Here is a 16,209-nt window from a genome sequence, read left to right on the forward strand (position 1 = left end):
TAAGGAATGAGAAACTACTCATTAGCTGCAACAATGTGTACCTATATCCACATTTCTCTCTCTCTCTCTCTGTGTGCATATATATATATATATTTATATATATATCTATATATAATATATATATATATTTATCTATATCTATATCTATAGATATATCTATATATCTACTTTGTGTATTTGTGGAACTAGGACTGGATCCCAGGCCTCTCACATGCCACGTACCATGCCCAGCTGCTGTGCTCCACCTCAGCAGAAACTTGTATTTTTCTTTTCTTTGTGCCAGTGCTGGGGTTTGGACCTAGGGCCTGAATACTATTGCTTATCTTTTCACTCAGGTCTAGAGCTAGAAGTGCTAGCATCACATGGAGTGTTCTATGTGTACTGGTGCATGCCTGTGGTTGGTCCCAGCTACTTGGGAGGTATAGGTGGAATGGCTGTCCTGAGCAAAGTGAATAAAGGTAACTAAAGTCAAAATAGCTAGGGGCATGGCTGAAGTGGTAGAATGCCTGTATAGCAAGCACAAAGCTTTGAGTTCAAACCCAGAAAAACAAAAACAAAAAACTCCATGAACCTATGGAGAAATAAAATTCAACATATATCAAATGTAAAGCAGGATGAATATATAACTCCCATGCCTAGACATGCAGTGAAGTAACAATGCAGCAAAGTCAAAAAATATTTCAAAAGCAATTAAAAACTGGACACAGTAATGGATATCCAGAAAATCATGGTTTGAGGCTACACAGCAAAAAAAGTTAGCAAGAGTCTTCTCTCTATTAATAGACAAACGGGCCGTGATGGCACACACTTTGTCAAACCAGCGTAAGTGAGGTAGAAGGATTGTGGTCTGAAGATAGCCCTGGGCAAAAAGCATGAGGCTCTATTTGAAAAATAAATCAAAAAATGACTGAGGGCATGGCTCCAGTAATGAGTTCTGAGTGTGGATGGTGACCCTGAGTTTAAACCCAAGTACCTTCAAGAAAAAAAAATAGTGAAAAGCATTTAGAAAAGAAACAGGCATGCTTACGAAACCAGAACAAAAACTCAACCAAATTTGATCATATACTATCTTTCCTTTTCAAAATCTTTTTCAAAAGGTTGATGAAAAAAAATCTGTTTTTCAGAGGATGGTATTTAAGATCCTCCATAAATACTACTAATCTACTGATAAACCTTATTTTACTGTCCTTTATTGTTTCATTGTGTTAAAATACAGATAATATAAAACAATGATTTCCTATTCCTCTAAACATACTGTGTTGCTACTATAACCTGTGGGGCCCTGCACTGCTGCTTTGCCAACTTCACTGGCCCTTTAACTTTCTCTTAGATGTCCTGTTTGAATATATGAACATTTGTCAAGTACCTATTCAGAAGGAATTCACTTCAAGTTTAACTATGATAACACATACAGAACTCACAAGTGCTTTTCTGTCCTGGTTCTCCTGGTGTGCAGGACTTACCTGTTCTGGTTGGCGAAAGATGCTTGGTCTATAGGCAGGATGCTCTCAGGCCATGGGGCAGTCTGATTGGGAGGAGCTTGTTGGCTATACTGAGCTCCACCCATGTTCATCTCTAACTCAGATGGACCTAAAAGAGAAGGGGAATACTTGAAACCTTACATCTTGTAATCAAGGTAGTCTCTATTTCTGTCATGGTATAACAGAAAGAGAAATATCTGATATATAGAAAATGGAAAATATAGAAAGAATAATTATCTAGGTGAAAGTTAAAACATAAAATTCTGCTTTGAAGTAGAAATGAAGGTTAATAGCATCTACTTTAGGGGATGTCTAGATTAATAGTAACAACAGAATCCTCTATACTTTTAAAGATTTTGTCCATGTGTGTTGTATCTTACTGTATCTCTAAGTAATTTACTGAACTGGAAATTGAAGCTGGAAAGTAGAAAAAAAAGTACTAATTTATTTTAAAAATTCATAAGAATATACTGACTGTATATATATATGTATATATATGGCCTGGGCGCTGTCCCTCAGCTCTTCAGCTCAAGGCTAGTGCTCTACCACTTGAGCCACAGCGCCACTTCCGGCTTTTTTCTTTTTGCTTATGTGGTGCTGAGGAATTGAACCCAGGGCCTCATGCATGCAAGGCAAGCACTCTACCACTGAGCCACCTTCCCAGCCCCTGACTATATGTTAATATACTCAAGATTTTTAAAATGAAAAATATAAAAAGAAATCCCAATCTTTTACTGGCATTGCTTTGCATTTTTATAAAGTGCTTGGATATGTGGACTAATAGAAGAGAGGAGGCCCTCCTCCCTGCTTCCATACTACTGGCTGTGCTAACAGCTGCCAACAGGAACTTCTGGTAAATTCTAGTGGCCACTTGAAGGAGCGGAAAAGCAAATAAGACACACTGTATCTGATGAAGACAGTTGGGCCTTGCAGATATGCTGAAAGGCACTGGGGTATTGTGCTGTTCTAGACTATCTGTGCCTATATACTTTTGCTAATTGCACTTCAGTTAGTTCTCCTAGAAGAGTAAGGGCAGAGGAGATGGGGGAAGACAACTCAGACATGCTTCTCAGAAGTTCTCTTATAGGCTTTATAACTAAGGGATTTTTTTCTTTTAAAATATGGGGCAGGACCTCATTATGTAACCCAGGCTAACATAGAACTTATGATAGTTCTATGTCCTGCCTTTAGTCTCCCAAGTGCAAGGAGTACGTGTGACCACATCTGGCTAATAAAAGCTTTTAAATTATATTACGATTACCTGTAGAGCTCCCTCCTATACAGAAATTTTCTGTTAAGTTCATGTCTTTTTTTTTTTTTTCGGTTGGTCATGGGGCTTGAACTCTGAGCCTGGGCGCTGTCCCTCAGCTCTTCAGCTCAAGGCTAGTGGTCGGTCTACCACTTGAGCCACAACGCCACTTCCAGTTTTCTGAGTGGTTTATTGGAGATAAGAGTCTCATGGCCTTTACTGCCCAGCTGGCTTTGAACTGCAATCCTCAGATATCAGCCTCCTGAGTAGCTAGGATTACAGGTGTGAGCCACTGCTGCCCGGCAATTTCATGTCTTTTTTGAGTTTATTAAGAATCAGAGAAGGGCCTGGGAAGGTGGCTCAGTGGCAGAGTGCTTGCCTTGCATGCTTGAGGTCTTGGGTTCGGAAAAAGCTGGAAGTAGTGCTGTGGCTCAATGGGTAGAGTGTTAGTTTTGAGCTGAAGAGCTGAGGGACAGCACCCAGGCCCAGAGTTCAGGCCCCCATGACTGACAAAAAAAAAAAAAAAAGAATCAGAGAAATCCAACTACACAAAAAAGGCACATGCTCTTCAGTAAAGATAGACTAAACTAAGTTTCTGGATATAAGGGACTTTTTACTGTGACCTTTGGTAACAATTTTTTTAAAAAAATCTGTTTAATTTTGCATAGATATCTTTTTTTTTCATAGATAACTTTTTTTAGCACATTCTATGCAACTCTTATATAATACAAATTTAAATGTGGGAATCACTAATGACCTTGAGTATATTCAGTATATAAAGGCAATATAACTGTTATCTTCCAGAAACAATAAACCAAAATATGCTGAGCAGTTATATAAAGAAATGATGACAGGATGAAAATTCTGTTGTCAAAATAAACAGCGTGTTTCTGTGAATGATTTAGCTCTTATTTAAGCATATGTAATATCTAAGCATATGAAAAAATACATAAACATGACTTATCTAAATTATGCTAATGTACAACAGGAAAGTAAATATATAAGTTATTAAGAAATTAATTTTAAACAAAGGAGGAGGCAACAATGCTTGATAAGAAATGTACTCATTATCTTGCCCATGTAATTGTAACCCCTCTGTATGGTATTTTCACAATAAAAAGAAAAATTAATTTTAAGTAGGAGTTGCACAGACCATTAATTTTAGCATAGCAACTTTATTACTGTAAAGTTGCTATACCTATACACGATATACCTTTCAGACTGAAATTGTGTGATTTGATGGGTTTTAGTATGTTCAGAGTTGTGGCACCTTTCAGATTGAAATTGTATGATTTGATGGGTTTTATTATGTTCAGAGTTGTGGTTTAGTATGTTCAGAGTTGTTTGACTATCATCATAACTAATTTTAGAGTACTTTCATTCTTTTTTTTTGGTCCATTGTGGGGCCTAAACACTGGGCCTGGGTGCTATCCCTCAGCTCTTCAGCTCAAGGCTAGCGCTCTACCATCTGAGTCACTGCACCACTTCTGGCTTTTTCTGCTTATGTGATGCTGAGGAATTGAACCCAGAGCCTCATGCATGCAAGGGAAGCATTCTACCACTGAGCCACCTTCCCAGACCCAAACTTTCATTCTTTAAAAAACAAACAACTTTTTTTTTTCATCTAACCCTTAGCTCTAGGTAACCACACTCTACTTTCTATATTTGTCTAAGCTGGACATTTCATATAGATGGTGCTATGAAATATATCAGGCCATTATTTTTAATATCATGTAAACTATCTGTAGGTTGAAGTCTAGTGATCGCAACATTATGTGCAATGTTTATGGGCCCCTGCCCCCTCAGTGAGGATCTGGGAGAGTGTGATTTAATAGCCCCGGTGGCATCTCAGTTCCTGAGAGGTTTCTGATGATCATGAAGTTAGAAACTGCCTGTACTTCTCACTGAAAATCATATATATAGCATATATAGTGTGACATTCTAATCCACTTCTCAAAGTTAAAATTAGGTGAGTTTAGACAACACAAAGGTATTTAGTTTTCTTATATACCCAGAAAATGATTCTACATAGAATGCTAGTAAAATCCCACATATGGCTGCTTCAAAGGAAAGACTACCTGAACTGTAATCCAGGAGCACGTCTGAAAAAATCTTGAGATCCAAAGCCTCTCTCTGGGAAAGAATAAATCTGAAGGCAGTGAGCACTGCACTACCTTACCTATATTCATGACCTGAGACTGAAGCATCTGTCTTTGGCCAGGCTGGTTGTTGGGTCGCATGGGGATGCTGGCTGTTGGGTTCCGAATCATACCTCCTTGGATTGGCCGGTTCATAGCACTGGTGGTAGCAGCACAAGTGACTCTCACAGGTGAACTCTGAGGTGCCCATTCCCCAGATGGCATGGTGGGCCGGGAAGCGTTGCTACCAATCATTCCTGCATGCAAGCCAAAGGAAGCTGAGAAATGCATACACATATGCTGAAAACATAGTTAGAATAGACAGCAGAATCTTACTCTTTACAAGACAATCATTTTATAACCCACAGCCCAATAGCTAACACCCGCACTGCTGCAGATGTGAAGTGACAATTACTACAAAGTTTTCACAACATAGGCCTGCCACTCTTCATAGTTCGGAAAAGCAGTTAAAATTGTTCCCATATGTACTTAAGAGACAGGTGCTGTGGCGGGTGGATAACCCCAACTTCCTTCCTCAGGAAGTGAATCACATTAGCTGCTATACACGTCAATGCTTTGCTTTCCAAAAGGGAGGCGAGGCTAAGAGGAACAAGGTAAAAACTGATAATCAATACCCTGCTTATAGACCCAAATCACAGAGAACATTTCAAAAGGCCTATACAAGGCTTCAAAATCTTACCACCCTTTTCAGAGTTTTAGAATTTGGTAAGCTTCAAAATTTGCCTGGCATAGCCTCTAAGTAATGAAGAAATCAAAGGACCTTTCTGCTTTACTATAGTTCTTCCTAAGTCAAGACAAAGGAACCCTTACTATTCAGTATCCTGGAGCACTATATTCCTAATAGTACAGATCAAGTTGGACCAGAACATACATATGGAAATCCTTTTACACTTAAGATTTTAACAGGTATATGACCACACATAGATAGCATGCAAGCAAAACACTGCCAGGCAGGATCTTGGCCTGGTGCCTGGGATGCTGCCAATGACCAGGGTTAGCCAGGGCTTGAGCTTCTGAAGGGAAAAGCCCACCAATGGTGAAGCTCTTTTGAAATGTTTAATTCTGGGTGTTGAAAATCTTTGCTTTCAAATTCATGGCCTGCTGTCATGTACTTTAATGTGACCAACAATTAAAAATTGGGTATGTTTAACAAGTGGCAAGGATATGGATTGAGGAAGTTTCTTCACTTGTGAAATGAGAAATATGCTGAGAATGATAAAGAGTAATTAGACTTAAAATGTGGAACAGTATTAATATTTAAAAACAATTTTAAGGTTTGAACTATACAAAGGTATGTTTTATTTTCCAAAAAAATCTACCTAAATACTATACCAAGACTAGAATGTATAAGGGAAGATTATTAATAATTCAGTAATAGTAGTATAATACTAACTTGGGTAGTTCCATTTTAGTCTGTTTTGGGAAACAGAATGAGGATAGTAAATACCTGCTATAGCCTGGCCACCACTAATTTCTGGACTGGCCAGATATAGGCATATTACCAAATTTCTTTGTTAGATTTATACAACTCAAAGTTGTCTGTGTTCTGCTAATAAAAAAAACACTTGCTAAAATATGGTCTACTTTTATAAAATTTTTAATAAATCCACATTCTAGTTTTAATCAGACTTCATTTATCTTAAAATCAGCAAAGTGCACTGTATTTATAAACTGCTATGTTGAACTGAAACCCCTTTGTACAACTACTTAAATAAAATTAAAAGAAAACAGCAAGGTGAATATGATGGTTTCTATAAGTACATAAATTAATGATACAGTCAGTGCCTGGAATATAGTTGAGGCAACCAATAAGTATATGTTGATGAACTCTTTTGATATAGCACAGTTCATGTTTCCCATGAATTGTATGAACTAATAATTGAAAATAAAAAGCCCATCATCTTCCCTTAAATGGGTCTTTTATGTTCAGCTAAAGAAATGGCAATGTATAGGAATTATAGACTAATCTAAAAAATAAAATCCCTAGAATGAAAATACAACTGTTAAGTTCTTTTTATAATATCCATTTCTATGCCTTTGTGTTGAATATCTCATTGAGGCAAAGGAAGAAAGGCACAGATTGTGGGCAAGTCTTAATAAGAAAATTCAGTAATCCCCCGTATCCATAGCAGATGTTGGAGTACAAGAGGGTGTGGCCACAGCCACTGCTGTGTCACAGTCTCCGGCTTGGATTAGAAGGCACTCTGGGACTATGACATCTGCCGCACAGTGACTATTACTTAGGATTATTACTTAGCAGACTCCTGAAAATTATAGCAGGTTAAGATCTAAATCAGACAACAGGAAGCTTCTGTATCTTCAGAACTGAGGCTCTCGATCTGAAAGTTATTATTGGGCTAGGGAAATGATTATTTAAAGGTTCTATATTTCCTCCAGACTGAGTCTTGCTCTAATGCCCAGGCTTGTCTTAACCTTATGGGTCAAGTGATCTTTCTGTCTCAGCCTCTTCAGTGACTGGGACTGCAGACATGTACTACCTAGCCTGGCTAATCTTTAATAAAGTTTTTGGGATATCAACAGATTATCAATGGAAACTAGTAATCACCAATTTATTTTACAGATACCTAACCAGAGTATTAGAAGTAAAATAAGCCTAGGCTGGAGGATTACTTTTCAGAAGCCACAATAGAATAACAATCACAGAATGGAATGGGTTAATTTATTAGAATGGTTTTCACTTTCAGAGACTCTGTAGAATTTTTTTTACTTTTACACGTTAGTTTCTAAACAGTTTGATGGCAAAATTCTACTAGTTCAATGTGGATCAAAACATTCAGTTAATAACCCATCAATAAAATAACAGTGCATTTGCCCCTTACCTGTGCTACTGTTCCCTAAGTTTCCTTGGTTTCCTATCATCCCTTGATTACCCATCATTCCTGGCTGAGGTATCACTGAGTAAGGACTATTGTTTCTGATTGGTGGGAAAGGTCCAGCACCAGTTGGGCTTTGCAATGTGATGTCAAGTGGTAAATTCTGGTTTGGCAATAACCTGCCCAGTTGCCCTGGTCGTGGGTTATTAAAAGCTAAGGAGAAAACAAATGAAAATTGAAGTTAATATAGAATGGTGGAAAAGAGTATTCACAGTAGTAGTTTTTAGGGAAAATGTTACCTGTAAAATAACGAAGATATGCAAACCAGGGACCAACTACCTACACAGAAGACAAATTTCACAAATATATGCAGTGACAAAGTGTAGATATGTGATCTAATTAGTTCTCTTATTTGTGACAATCTTGCAAATATAAAAATAAAAAGCACATGTGTATTATTTATACATTTTTCTCCCAATTTTAAGTTTTAATATTGAACTGCAGAAGAAAATCATTACTATGTTTTTCCCCCATGGTATGTTGTACATTATTAAAACCTAGGACTAGTGACTTTTGAGGGGTAAGTTGTGAAGATAGCATCTCACTATGTCAATCAGGCTGGCCTCAAATTTAACAATCCTCCTTAGTCTACTGGGTTAGAATATAATTTCTTTCCTTTCTTTTCTTAGTGCTAGTTTTGGGACTTGAAATCCAGGCCTGGGTGCTGTCCCCGGGCTTTTTTGTTCAAGGCTAGTGCTCTAGCATTTGAGTCACAGCTCTACTTTCAGCTTTTTTAGTGGTTACTGGAAATAAGTGTCCCATGACACTTGGGCTGGCTTTGAACTCAACCTCCTGAGTAGCCAGAATAACAGGTGTAAGCCACTAGAGTTCAGCTTAAAGTGCAATTTCCTAATATGACTTTCCTTGAATTAGAATTAAAAGAGGATATTCTCATTGGAAGATAAAAATCTTTATGTATAAACTGTGTTATCTGAAGCAATATTAATCTGAAGGTTATTATTTTAAGTTAGCTTCTTTAAATTCTGAACATATTTAGATAGGAAATAACTTTTATATAGCTAGTTCACAAAATTTCTTAGGTTCTAAGCATTACACTAATTTCACACAGATAATCTATAAGGTAGTGGATATTAAATTTTCATTTTCAGAGTCAATTCAATAAAAAGTATCAATTATTTTATCTTTCCTAGATTATATATAAATACAGTAAAATCGTAAGAAAAAGTAATTTCTTACTAACCCACAGGAGAGAGAAAATATTTGGAAGAATTAAGTCTGCAAATGGAATCAGCACCTGAATCCCATTAGGAGATTCAGGTAGAAGGGGAGTTATGTGTCTCCTTCCAGCTCCTCACTGTCTCTTCACAGCAGAAACTATCCAATGTGTTTCTTTTTCACTTCTCAATTCTTTGACTTGGTAATCTCACTGGTCCATCATTAATTCTCTACTCCCCAAGAAAAAGTTTGAGAGACAACAAAATAAAAACTCCTCCCCCCACCCCACCCCGCCCTTTCAGAATGGTCAGGAATCATTTGAGACAATATATAGTAGTTCTTGGCTGGTGGTTTGAGAACAAATGTTAGGCACCAGCCAAACCAATTGTGTTTGTGTGTGTGCGTGCATGCGTGCGTGCCGGTACAGGGCTTAAGCTCAAGGACTTGGACTCTCACTTGGCTCTTCTGCTCAAAGCTGGCAGTCTTACCACTTGAGCCATACATCCACGTCTGGCTATTTGCTGGTTAAATAGAGATTAGAATCTCATGAACTTTTCTGCCCAGACTAGCTTTGAACTGTGATCCTCAGTGTGTCTTCCGTACAGCTAGGATTATAGGTGGTCAAACCATTTGAAGAAAAAAGCCACTTTGTTCACCAACACTAGAGATTATCTTTCTATCAATTATGGTTCTGCTACAGAAAAAAAAATTCCCCATTCAAAAATATCAGATATTATCAAGGTTTTATCTAAGTAAATAGTTTTTAATGATTACCTTTAAAAGTTTTAAAAAATGATGAAATGCATTTTATAAATAAAATGAATTAAACTTAAGATATATGACAAATTTCTATATAAAATGTACTTTGAGAAGCATTTTCCCCTTCCCTTCCCACCCTCTTTTGATTTTAGGTTTTGAGACAGTGTCTCTTGGCCTTGTAACACAGCTGGTCTCTAATTTATAATCCTTTTGCCTCTGTCTTAATAGAATTAAGATTGCCATTGGAGCACAGTAGCTGAAATGAAGGGAGCTGTGACAATCAGCTGAGGAACTTTATCAGTAGGTCAGGCTTGCTGCATGTGCAACATGGATCACACTACCCTCAAGAAAAAGTCAGGGAGCCTTGTTTACCAGACTATGTTCTGAACACTGTTCCTGGAAAAACTTGACAGCAGATGGTGCTATTTGATCACAAAACCCTTGATATGCGTATATCAGACTTTAAATTGAATAGTGATTACATAGGAATTTCTTGGTAACCCCAGCAACATCTCATACTCACTGCTCTGTGAAATTCGCAACGCTGTTTTCTGGGCTCCAACAGGTGTAACAGGGCTGTTTTCAGCTGTGAGTTGCATGAGGTCATTGATGATGGCTTGCTTGTCAACTGATCCAGCAGGGGCGCCCGGCCTCGTGTCTGGGAAAAGCTGTGGTAATTGACTATTCTGTAAATCATCCAAAATCTCCTCCAAGTTGTCCAGTTCACTGCCAGGCTGCAGTCAACAAACAGAAGAGTTCATCTTGGCACACTCCAAGAGTAGGCTCCCCAGGCTCAATAGCAATTACACACCTACCTGAGGCACCACAGTCAAACAAAAAATGCATATACATTTCAGGCTTAACTGCTGACTGATCACTTAAAAAAAAGTTAAACTGACAAAGGTAAACTATTTAATCTTAGTCCTGAATCCCCTCATCAAGAAGAGATAGCTAAAGTAAAAAGAAAGCTCTTCTTAAACCATGACTCATTAGCAATTTATAAACTCCCTTTTTGGCCAATCATTTAAATAATTATGAATAAGTACTTTCCAATTAATTTGAGCAGACTATGACTTAGAGTTCAAGTCTAAGTTTTGGTAAGCTTCCCTAAGAAATAGTGGTAACACAAAAAGTGGCATAAAATGTCATCCAAATAGCAAATGTGCATTGCCTGGTAGGGTACTACCACCATAAAAGCAGGATAGCTGGAGTGAGGGTGGGTGCAAAATGAACTTCCAGTAACTAGGAACTAGTTAAGCATTGCCTTTTCAATTTGAGTAGTGTTTTTTTTCTGCCTACACTTTCAATGTCAAGACAGTGGCTTTCTCAGTCATTCATCAATTTAGGTAATAAAATAGAGGAAAGCAGGATAAAAGCTGTTGTTCATTTTAAGAAGCTACAGTATTTCTTAGGGTTCTCTTTCTCCCTTTATATTCAATGTAAATTAATAATTTTAAGATGATAAGGTGTCTATTATTTTATAGCTAGGACTTTTCTTCTTCCATGAGGCTAAACTGGTTTCACAGATATTTTCTTAAGTGAAATCTAATTTGTGTCGGTATTTAAAATTAGCTATTTCAATCACAGAAGAAAGTGGCTGAGCTAAATGCTGGGATTACTTTTCAGTGAAGAAAATGGCAAGGAAAATATGTTAAACAGTTTCCTCAAGGTCACTGAATGGGCTTTGAAGCCTTGACCATGAATCAAGAAAAATGTGGTTCTTTTCTCTACATTGGCAAATCAGATGAAATAGAGGCCATACATAAAATGAGTTCAACTTACAGAATGGCTTATTCTTTTCATCCTTTGCATTAACTCCATCTTCCACATGCAGGAGGGATTTGCTGAGATTTTTTACAATGTGTAGCAAAAGTAGTGTAAGTAGTATTCTATGTAGGATGACCACCCCCCATCCTTAAGACAGGATACCACCATATAGCCCTAGTTAGATTTGAACTCTATCTTTCTGCCTCTGTGAAGTGCAAGGATTACAAATATAAAAGACAACATCTGATTTATAATATCTTCTGATTAGAAACAGTTCAAGTTAGAAGGTTCTGACTGAAACAACAGTTTATTTCTTTTCAGAGATAACTTAGCTTGGTGGAAAGCTTGGCTGAAAACCATTTTCCAAGGAATTCTTAATGTACTGTTAGAGAAATTTATAAGGCCATTTTCTTGTCATCCATCACCATCAGAAGAATAAGATATCTCTATGGAATAGTTATATCTAGAGAAGGATTAAACTCCAAAGTTAACAACCTAGAGTACAGATAAAACAATCCTTAAAGCACCTTAGGAAGGCCTTGCACTTGAGACTCTTCCAGGTATTATGGCTTTTTTGAGCACAGTTCTAGTAGCTCAGGTATACTACACTTAAAAACCTATATTTATGTGTTCACATTTTTAGAGACACGGAAAACTAAAGACAGTCAAATTTATATCACTCATGTCACTGACACATTGCTAGGGCATATGTAACTTATTGAGCTGACTAGTGAGCAAAAGTGACAATACTTCAACAACCATTTATGACCACCTTTTTTTCCAAATGAATAAACTGACCTTGTATACTTAAATGCACATGGATAGGGAATTTATTATAAAGTTATCTTCACTAAGTTTTAAGGAATACATGTCTAAGTCAACACTCTATGGGCACTCAACAACAAGATTAATTTCCTTAATTATATTAATACATAGTTTAAAAGTTTTTATTTTCCTGCTACGATCCACTATATAAAAGTTTCTTACAAAAATGTTCCAAAAATTAATGTGTAAAATGCTTACAGTTTTGTCATATAAAATTAAGAGACCAGAAATAGGTTCTGATAAGCTGTGAAGTATTTCTCTGCTCTTTGAAGCCAATGTTCTCTACAATGTTGCTTCGTGTGGAGAATTTTTGCTTTGATTTTTTTAAATTTAATTTTATTTTATTTGTGAACATACTGTACAGAGGGGTTACAATTACATGGGCAGGATAATGCGTACATTTCTTACCAAGCATTGCAGCCTCCTCCTTTGTTTACCCTTCACATCCCTTCCCAGCCTCCCCCCTCGTGTGGAGAATTTTTAAACATGGCTTTTAAAGTTTAGTGAGTGCAGAAGGAGGAAGGCAGACAATAATAAGTAATAAACTGCCTCTTGAAAAAAAGTTTTGCAGATTGCCTTTAGTAAGAAATACCTAAAGTAAGCTCAATAAACAAGAATACAAGTAAACTATATCATTTTTTAGTGAATGCATTTATATTTGCTTCCTACCCTGAAATACCTAAAAATAGTTTTACATTGTAAACTACATACAGTATGGGTTTAGACTATCATCTTTTCTTTTTATTGTTTTCCCATTCCCAGTAAATAATACTGTAAACCATCTCAGCACAATAATGATATCACAGTGTCAAAGAATTCTGATGATGAGATTCACAGAAATTCCTTTGTAATTTACTTCTGTGTCTAAAACAATGTACATATGTGATACGTTAATCATAAGTGGTGTTTGACACAAGTGTCATTTGAAATATGTACAGATAAACATAAGCATAATGTTTAACTCATACATGTGTTAAAGTATGAATGATTTAAATAAGTTTATTTTAAATAAAGTACTTAAAAGTCTACTATTTTCTTCAATCAATTGTAGAATTTCATCTATTTGCTCTTATGGTATGGAGATTAAGCCTAAGTCTCTATGCATGCAAAACCACACTATAATCCCAGCCCTAACTTTTACTTTTTACTAATGTTTTATGTTTACAGGCCTGTCACACCAAACCCATCTGTAATTTTAAATGTTCTTTAGAGATAGAAGTTCAGAATATCTATATTTTTTAGATTGGTTAACAATAAAATTTAATGACTATAGCACTATCTTCTGTATTCCTGTAAGTTCTGGAAGAGATGAATTTGATTACTTGTAGTTTCTGATAAAATTTCTCCTATACTTTCGTTAAGTTTTAATTCTCATCACAAGTTCTTTTAGTCCCTACCCACTTTGTTAGGCACAATTTCTTTGCAAGACAGAAAGATTAATGCCTTCCTTTAAAATGCTTTGCCAAGATACTTCAAAGTTTTGCTTAGGCATCTATTTGAATGCTCAAATTAGCCACATCAATTTGAGTACTTAGCTTAAACTATTTCAGGCAGAAAATGAGTCAGATTTTTATAAAAGTTCTACAAAATGAAAAATAGACTTGATTTCATTTTCATTTTTCTACTTTCATGATTTTTTATGTGTAAGTCAACTTGTTCTCCTGGGGAAAGGGGATAAAGAAAACATGCATTCTTAATAATGTAAGTATTATAACAAGTTACAAAGTATCTTTTCAAAATATATTAAGTAAAAGGTATAATTTCAGTACATCTAACTTTCTAAACTAAGAAAGAAAAACACAAGTCTACCACATTTGGAGGGAAATTTTCAGGAAATTAAAATGTGGTCTGCCTTTCTAAAGGAGTCAAAATGCCAAGAGATAATTTCCAATGCCTCACTCTTAGTGTTTCAGTAGCATCTGAAAGAATCTGGGTTTCGTTTGGTGAGGAGTCAACCATGCACCATTATATAAATAAATAAGCATAGGACTTAAGTCAGTAAACATACTGGAAATTTTTCTGTCACTGTTTCCTATTGGTTAGGAAATGTCATAGAAACATCTTGTTTAAATACTCTGCCCAGTTTTTTAAAAATGCTATTTTTGATATAATCGTACAGGCACCATCAAGGACTTCCTATCTTTAGTAAGTTAGTGATATGTTGAACAATGAATGACTCTTTTTTTCTAAGTTAAAATAATAGGACAGTAATTGCAACTCAGGCTGTTTTACTACGTAACTTATTGTATACCTTTGGAATGAAAGAAGTTTCTTCAGTATCTCATGCAGCAGGGATAAAACATGCAATTCCTTTATATTGAAGAGTGGGGAAGGAGAGCAAGGTGTTAAGATGATTGTTTGCTTTTCTCTTTCTAACTATGATCTAAATATAGGTAATGCATACTTCCTGTAGTAACTTCGCATTGCAATGTTTTTTGATGTTACAGTTGCTCTGCATTTTTTATGTAGTTTTAAGAGGGTGTGAAAGGAAGAAGAGACTAGAATCCAATTTCATTACAAAAATACACTTATAGCATGTGCATGTATATACTTGTGCCTGTGCTTTTTAAGCTAGTGTATTAATTATATAAAAGAGTTTCACTGTGACATTTCCATAGAACTTACTTTCATCAAATTCACCTTCTCCATGCTCTTTCTTGTGCTCCTTCCTGCTTTTTAACCCATTTTAACAGGTTTTACAATTCTATTTTCATACATGTATATAAAGTATTTTAAATGTAACTATCCTCTCCATTACCCTCTCCTCATGCCCTCGCTTCTTTCACTTCATTCCCCTCTTAAAATAGTCTCCATTTGATACTCATTGAACCCTGCTTATTGATCCACCCAAAATAACGGACCTATGCTGATTACATCTTCAGATTTAGGTTTCCTAGATAAGACAATTTTAATTAGAAACTGTTTCTCCTAAATAACAATTAGAAACTGCCAGTAACATCACAAAACTTCTTTTCTTGACTGTAGATAGTACAATCATATACAGAAATGTCACCTTTCCCTGAGCCTTCAAGTATATAGGGTCTCAGGCCAAAGCAGAAACAAATTCTGTTTATGGAGGGAGGGATGGGCCCATGTTATATACCAAGATAAAGTGGACCTCCTGAGTTATAATCTTATTCTCTAGCATGTGTCAAGACACTTGAATGACACTCTCTGTGTCTGTCACTTTGACCTGCCATTGTATAGTCTAATTTAGTAAATCTCAAAAGGTGAAAATATTGACAGATGTCAAGACATTGCTAGTAACTTTCTGCTGAAGCCCTGGTATCCCAAACTCAAGATTTTACATTACCAAATAGCTGTTACAAGAACCTTGCATTAATTTAGTTTAAGGAAGGAAATTACCAATGTTCTTCACAAATTTGACCATTTCCCTTTTGAATGGTATGTGGGTTTTTAACAATTTTATCTGTCCTCAAGGATAGTATCAGTTGCAAAACATCAAATAAAAGAAATAAAAGAAACTTTGTGTGGGAAGGGTCTAGAACTGGCCAGAAGGGCAGGCTTTTGGTCTCATTGGTTCTTGGTCCCTAGCAGACATCTAGCCAGCCTCTGACCAAGTTTATGGAGCACTGTTCCATCTTTTCTTTCCCTGAAGATGGTGACAGATAATATACCCAGTTGCAAAACAAATTTCAGGACAAACTTATGAGCCATTGTTTAAGTAGGAAAGCCTTTGCAGCTTCTTTACTTCTTAATCCATCATGAGTAAAGAAAAGGTTCACCATGCAGGACATGTTTCGGGATTAAAGAAGAGTTGACAGTCCAGGGTGAAGTTTGGGATCACTAATTCTCCACTTGGTCTGCAACTCCCCAGGAAAGGCTTGATGCCAAACCATTATGGCTACTGGAACTCACCTATTTTTTTTTTTTTTTTT

At 36.4% G+C, this 16,209-nt stretch overlaps 1 protein-coding gene across 1 annotated transcript in view; it reads right to left on the reverse strand.

Moving 5' to 3' along the window:
• Positions 1 to 16,209, reverse strand: part of Ncoa2 (nuclear receptor coactivator 2) — a 48,746-nt gene that overhangs the window by 21,583 nt on the left and 10,954 nt on the right. Inside the window, exons 4-7 of the mRNA XM_013028449.1 lie at positions 10,242 to 10,452; positions 7,730 to 7,936; positions 4,910 to 5,146; positions 1,464 to 1,590 (exon numbers count right to left, since the gene is read on the reverse strand). Of these exons, the coding sequence (XP_012883903.1) occupies positions 1,464 to 1,590; positions 4,910 to 5,146; positions 7,730 to 7,936; positions 10,242 to 10,452 (782 nt within the window). The remainder of the gene's footprint in view (positions 1 to 1,463; positions 1,591 to 4,909; positions 5,147 to 7,729; positions 7,937 to 10,241; positions 10,453 to 16,209) is intronic.

This window comes from Dipodomys ordii, unplaced genomic scaffold, assembly GCF_000151885.1.
Source record: "Dipodomys ordii isolate 6190 unplaced genomic scaffold, Dord_2.0 Scaffold109, whole genome shotgun sequence".
Classification (NCBI taxonomy): domain Eukaryota; kingdom Metazoa; phylum Chordata; class Mammalia; order Rodentia; family Heteromyidae; genus Dipodomys; species Dipodomys ordii.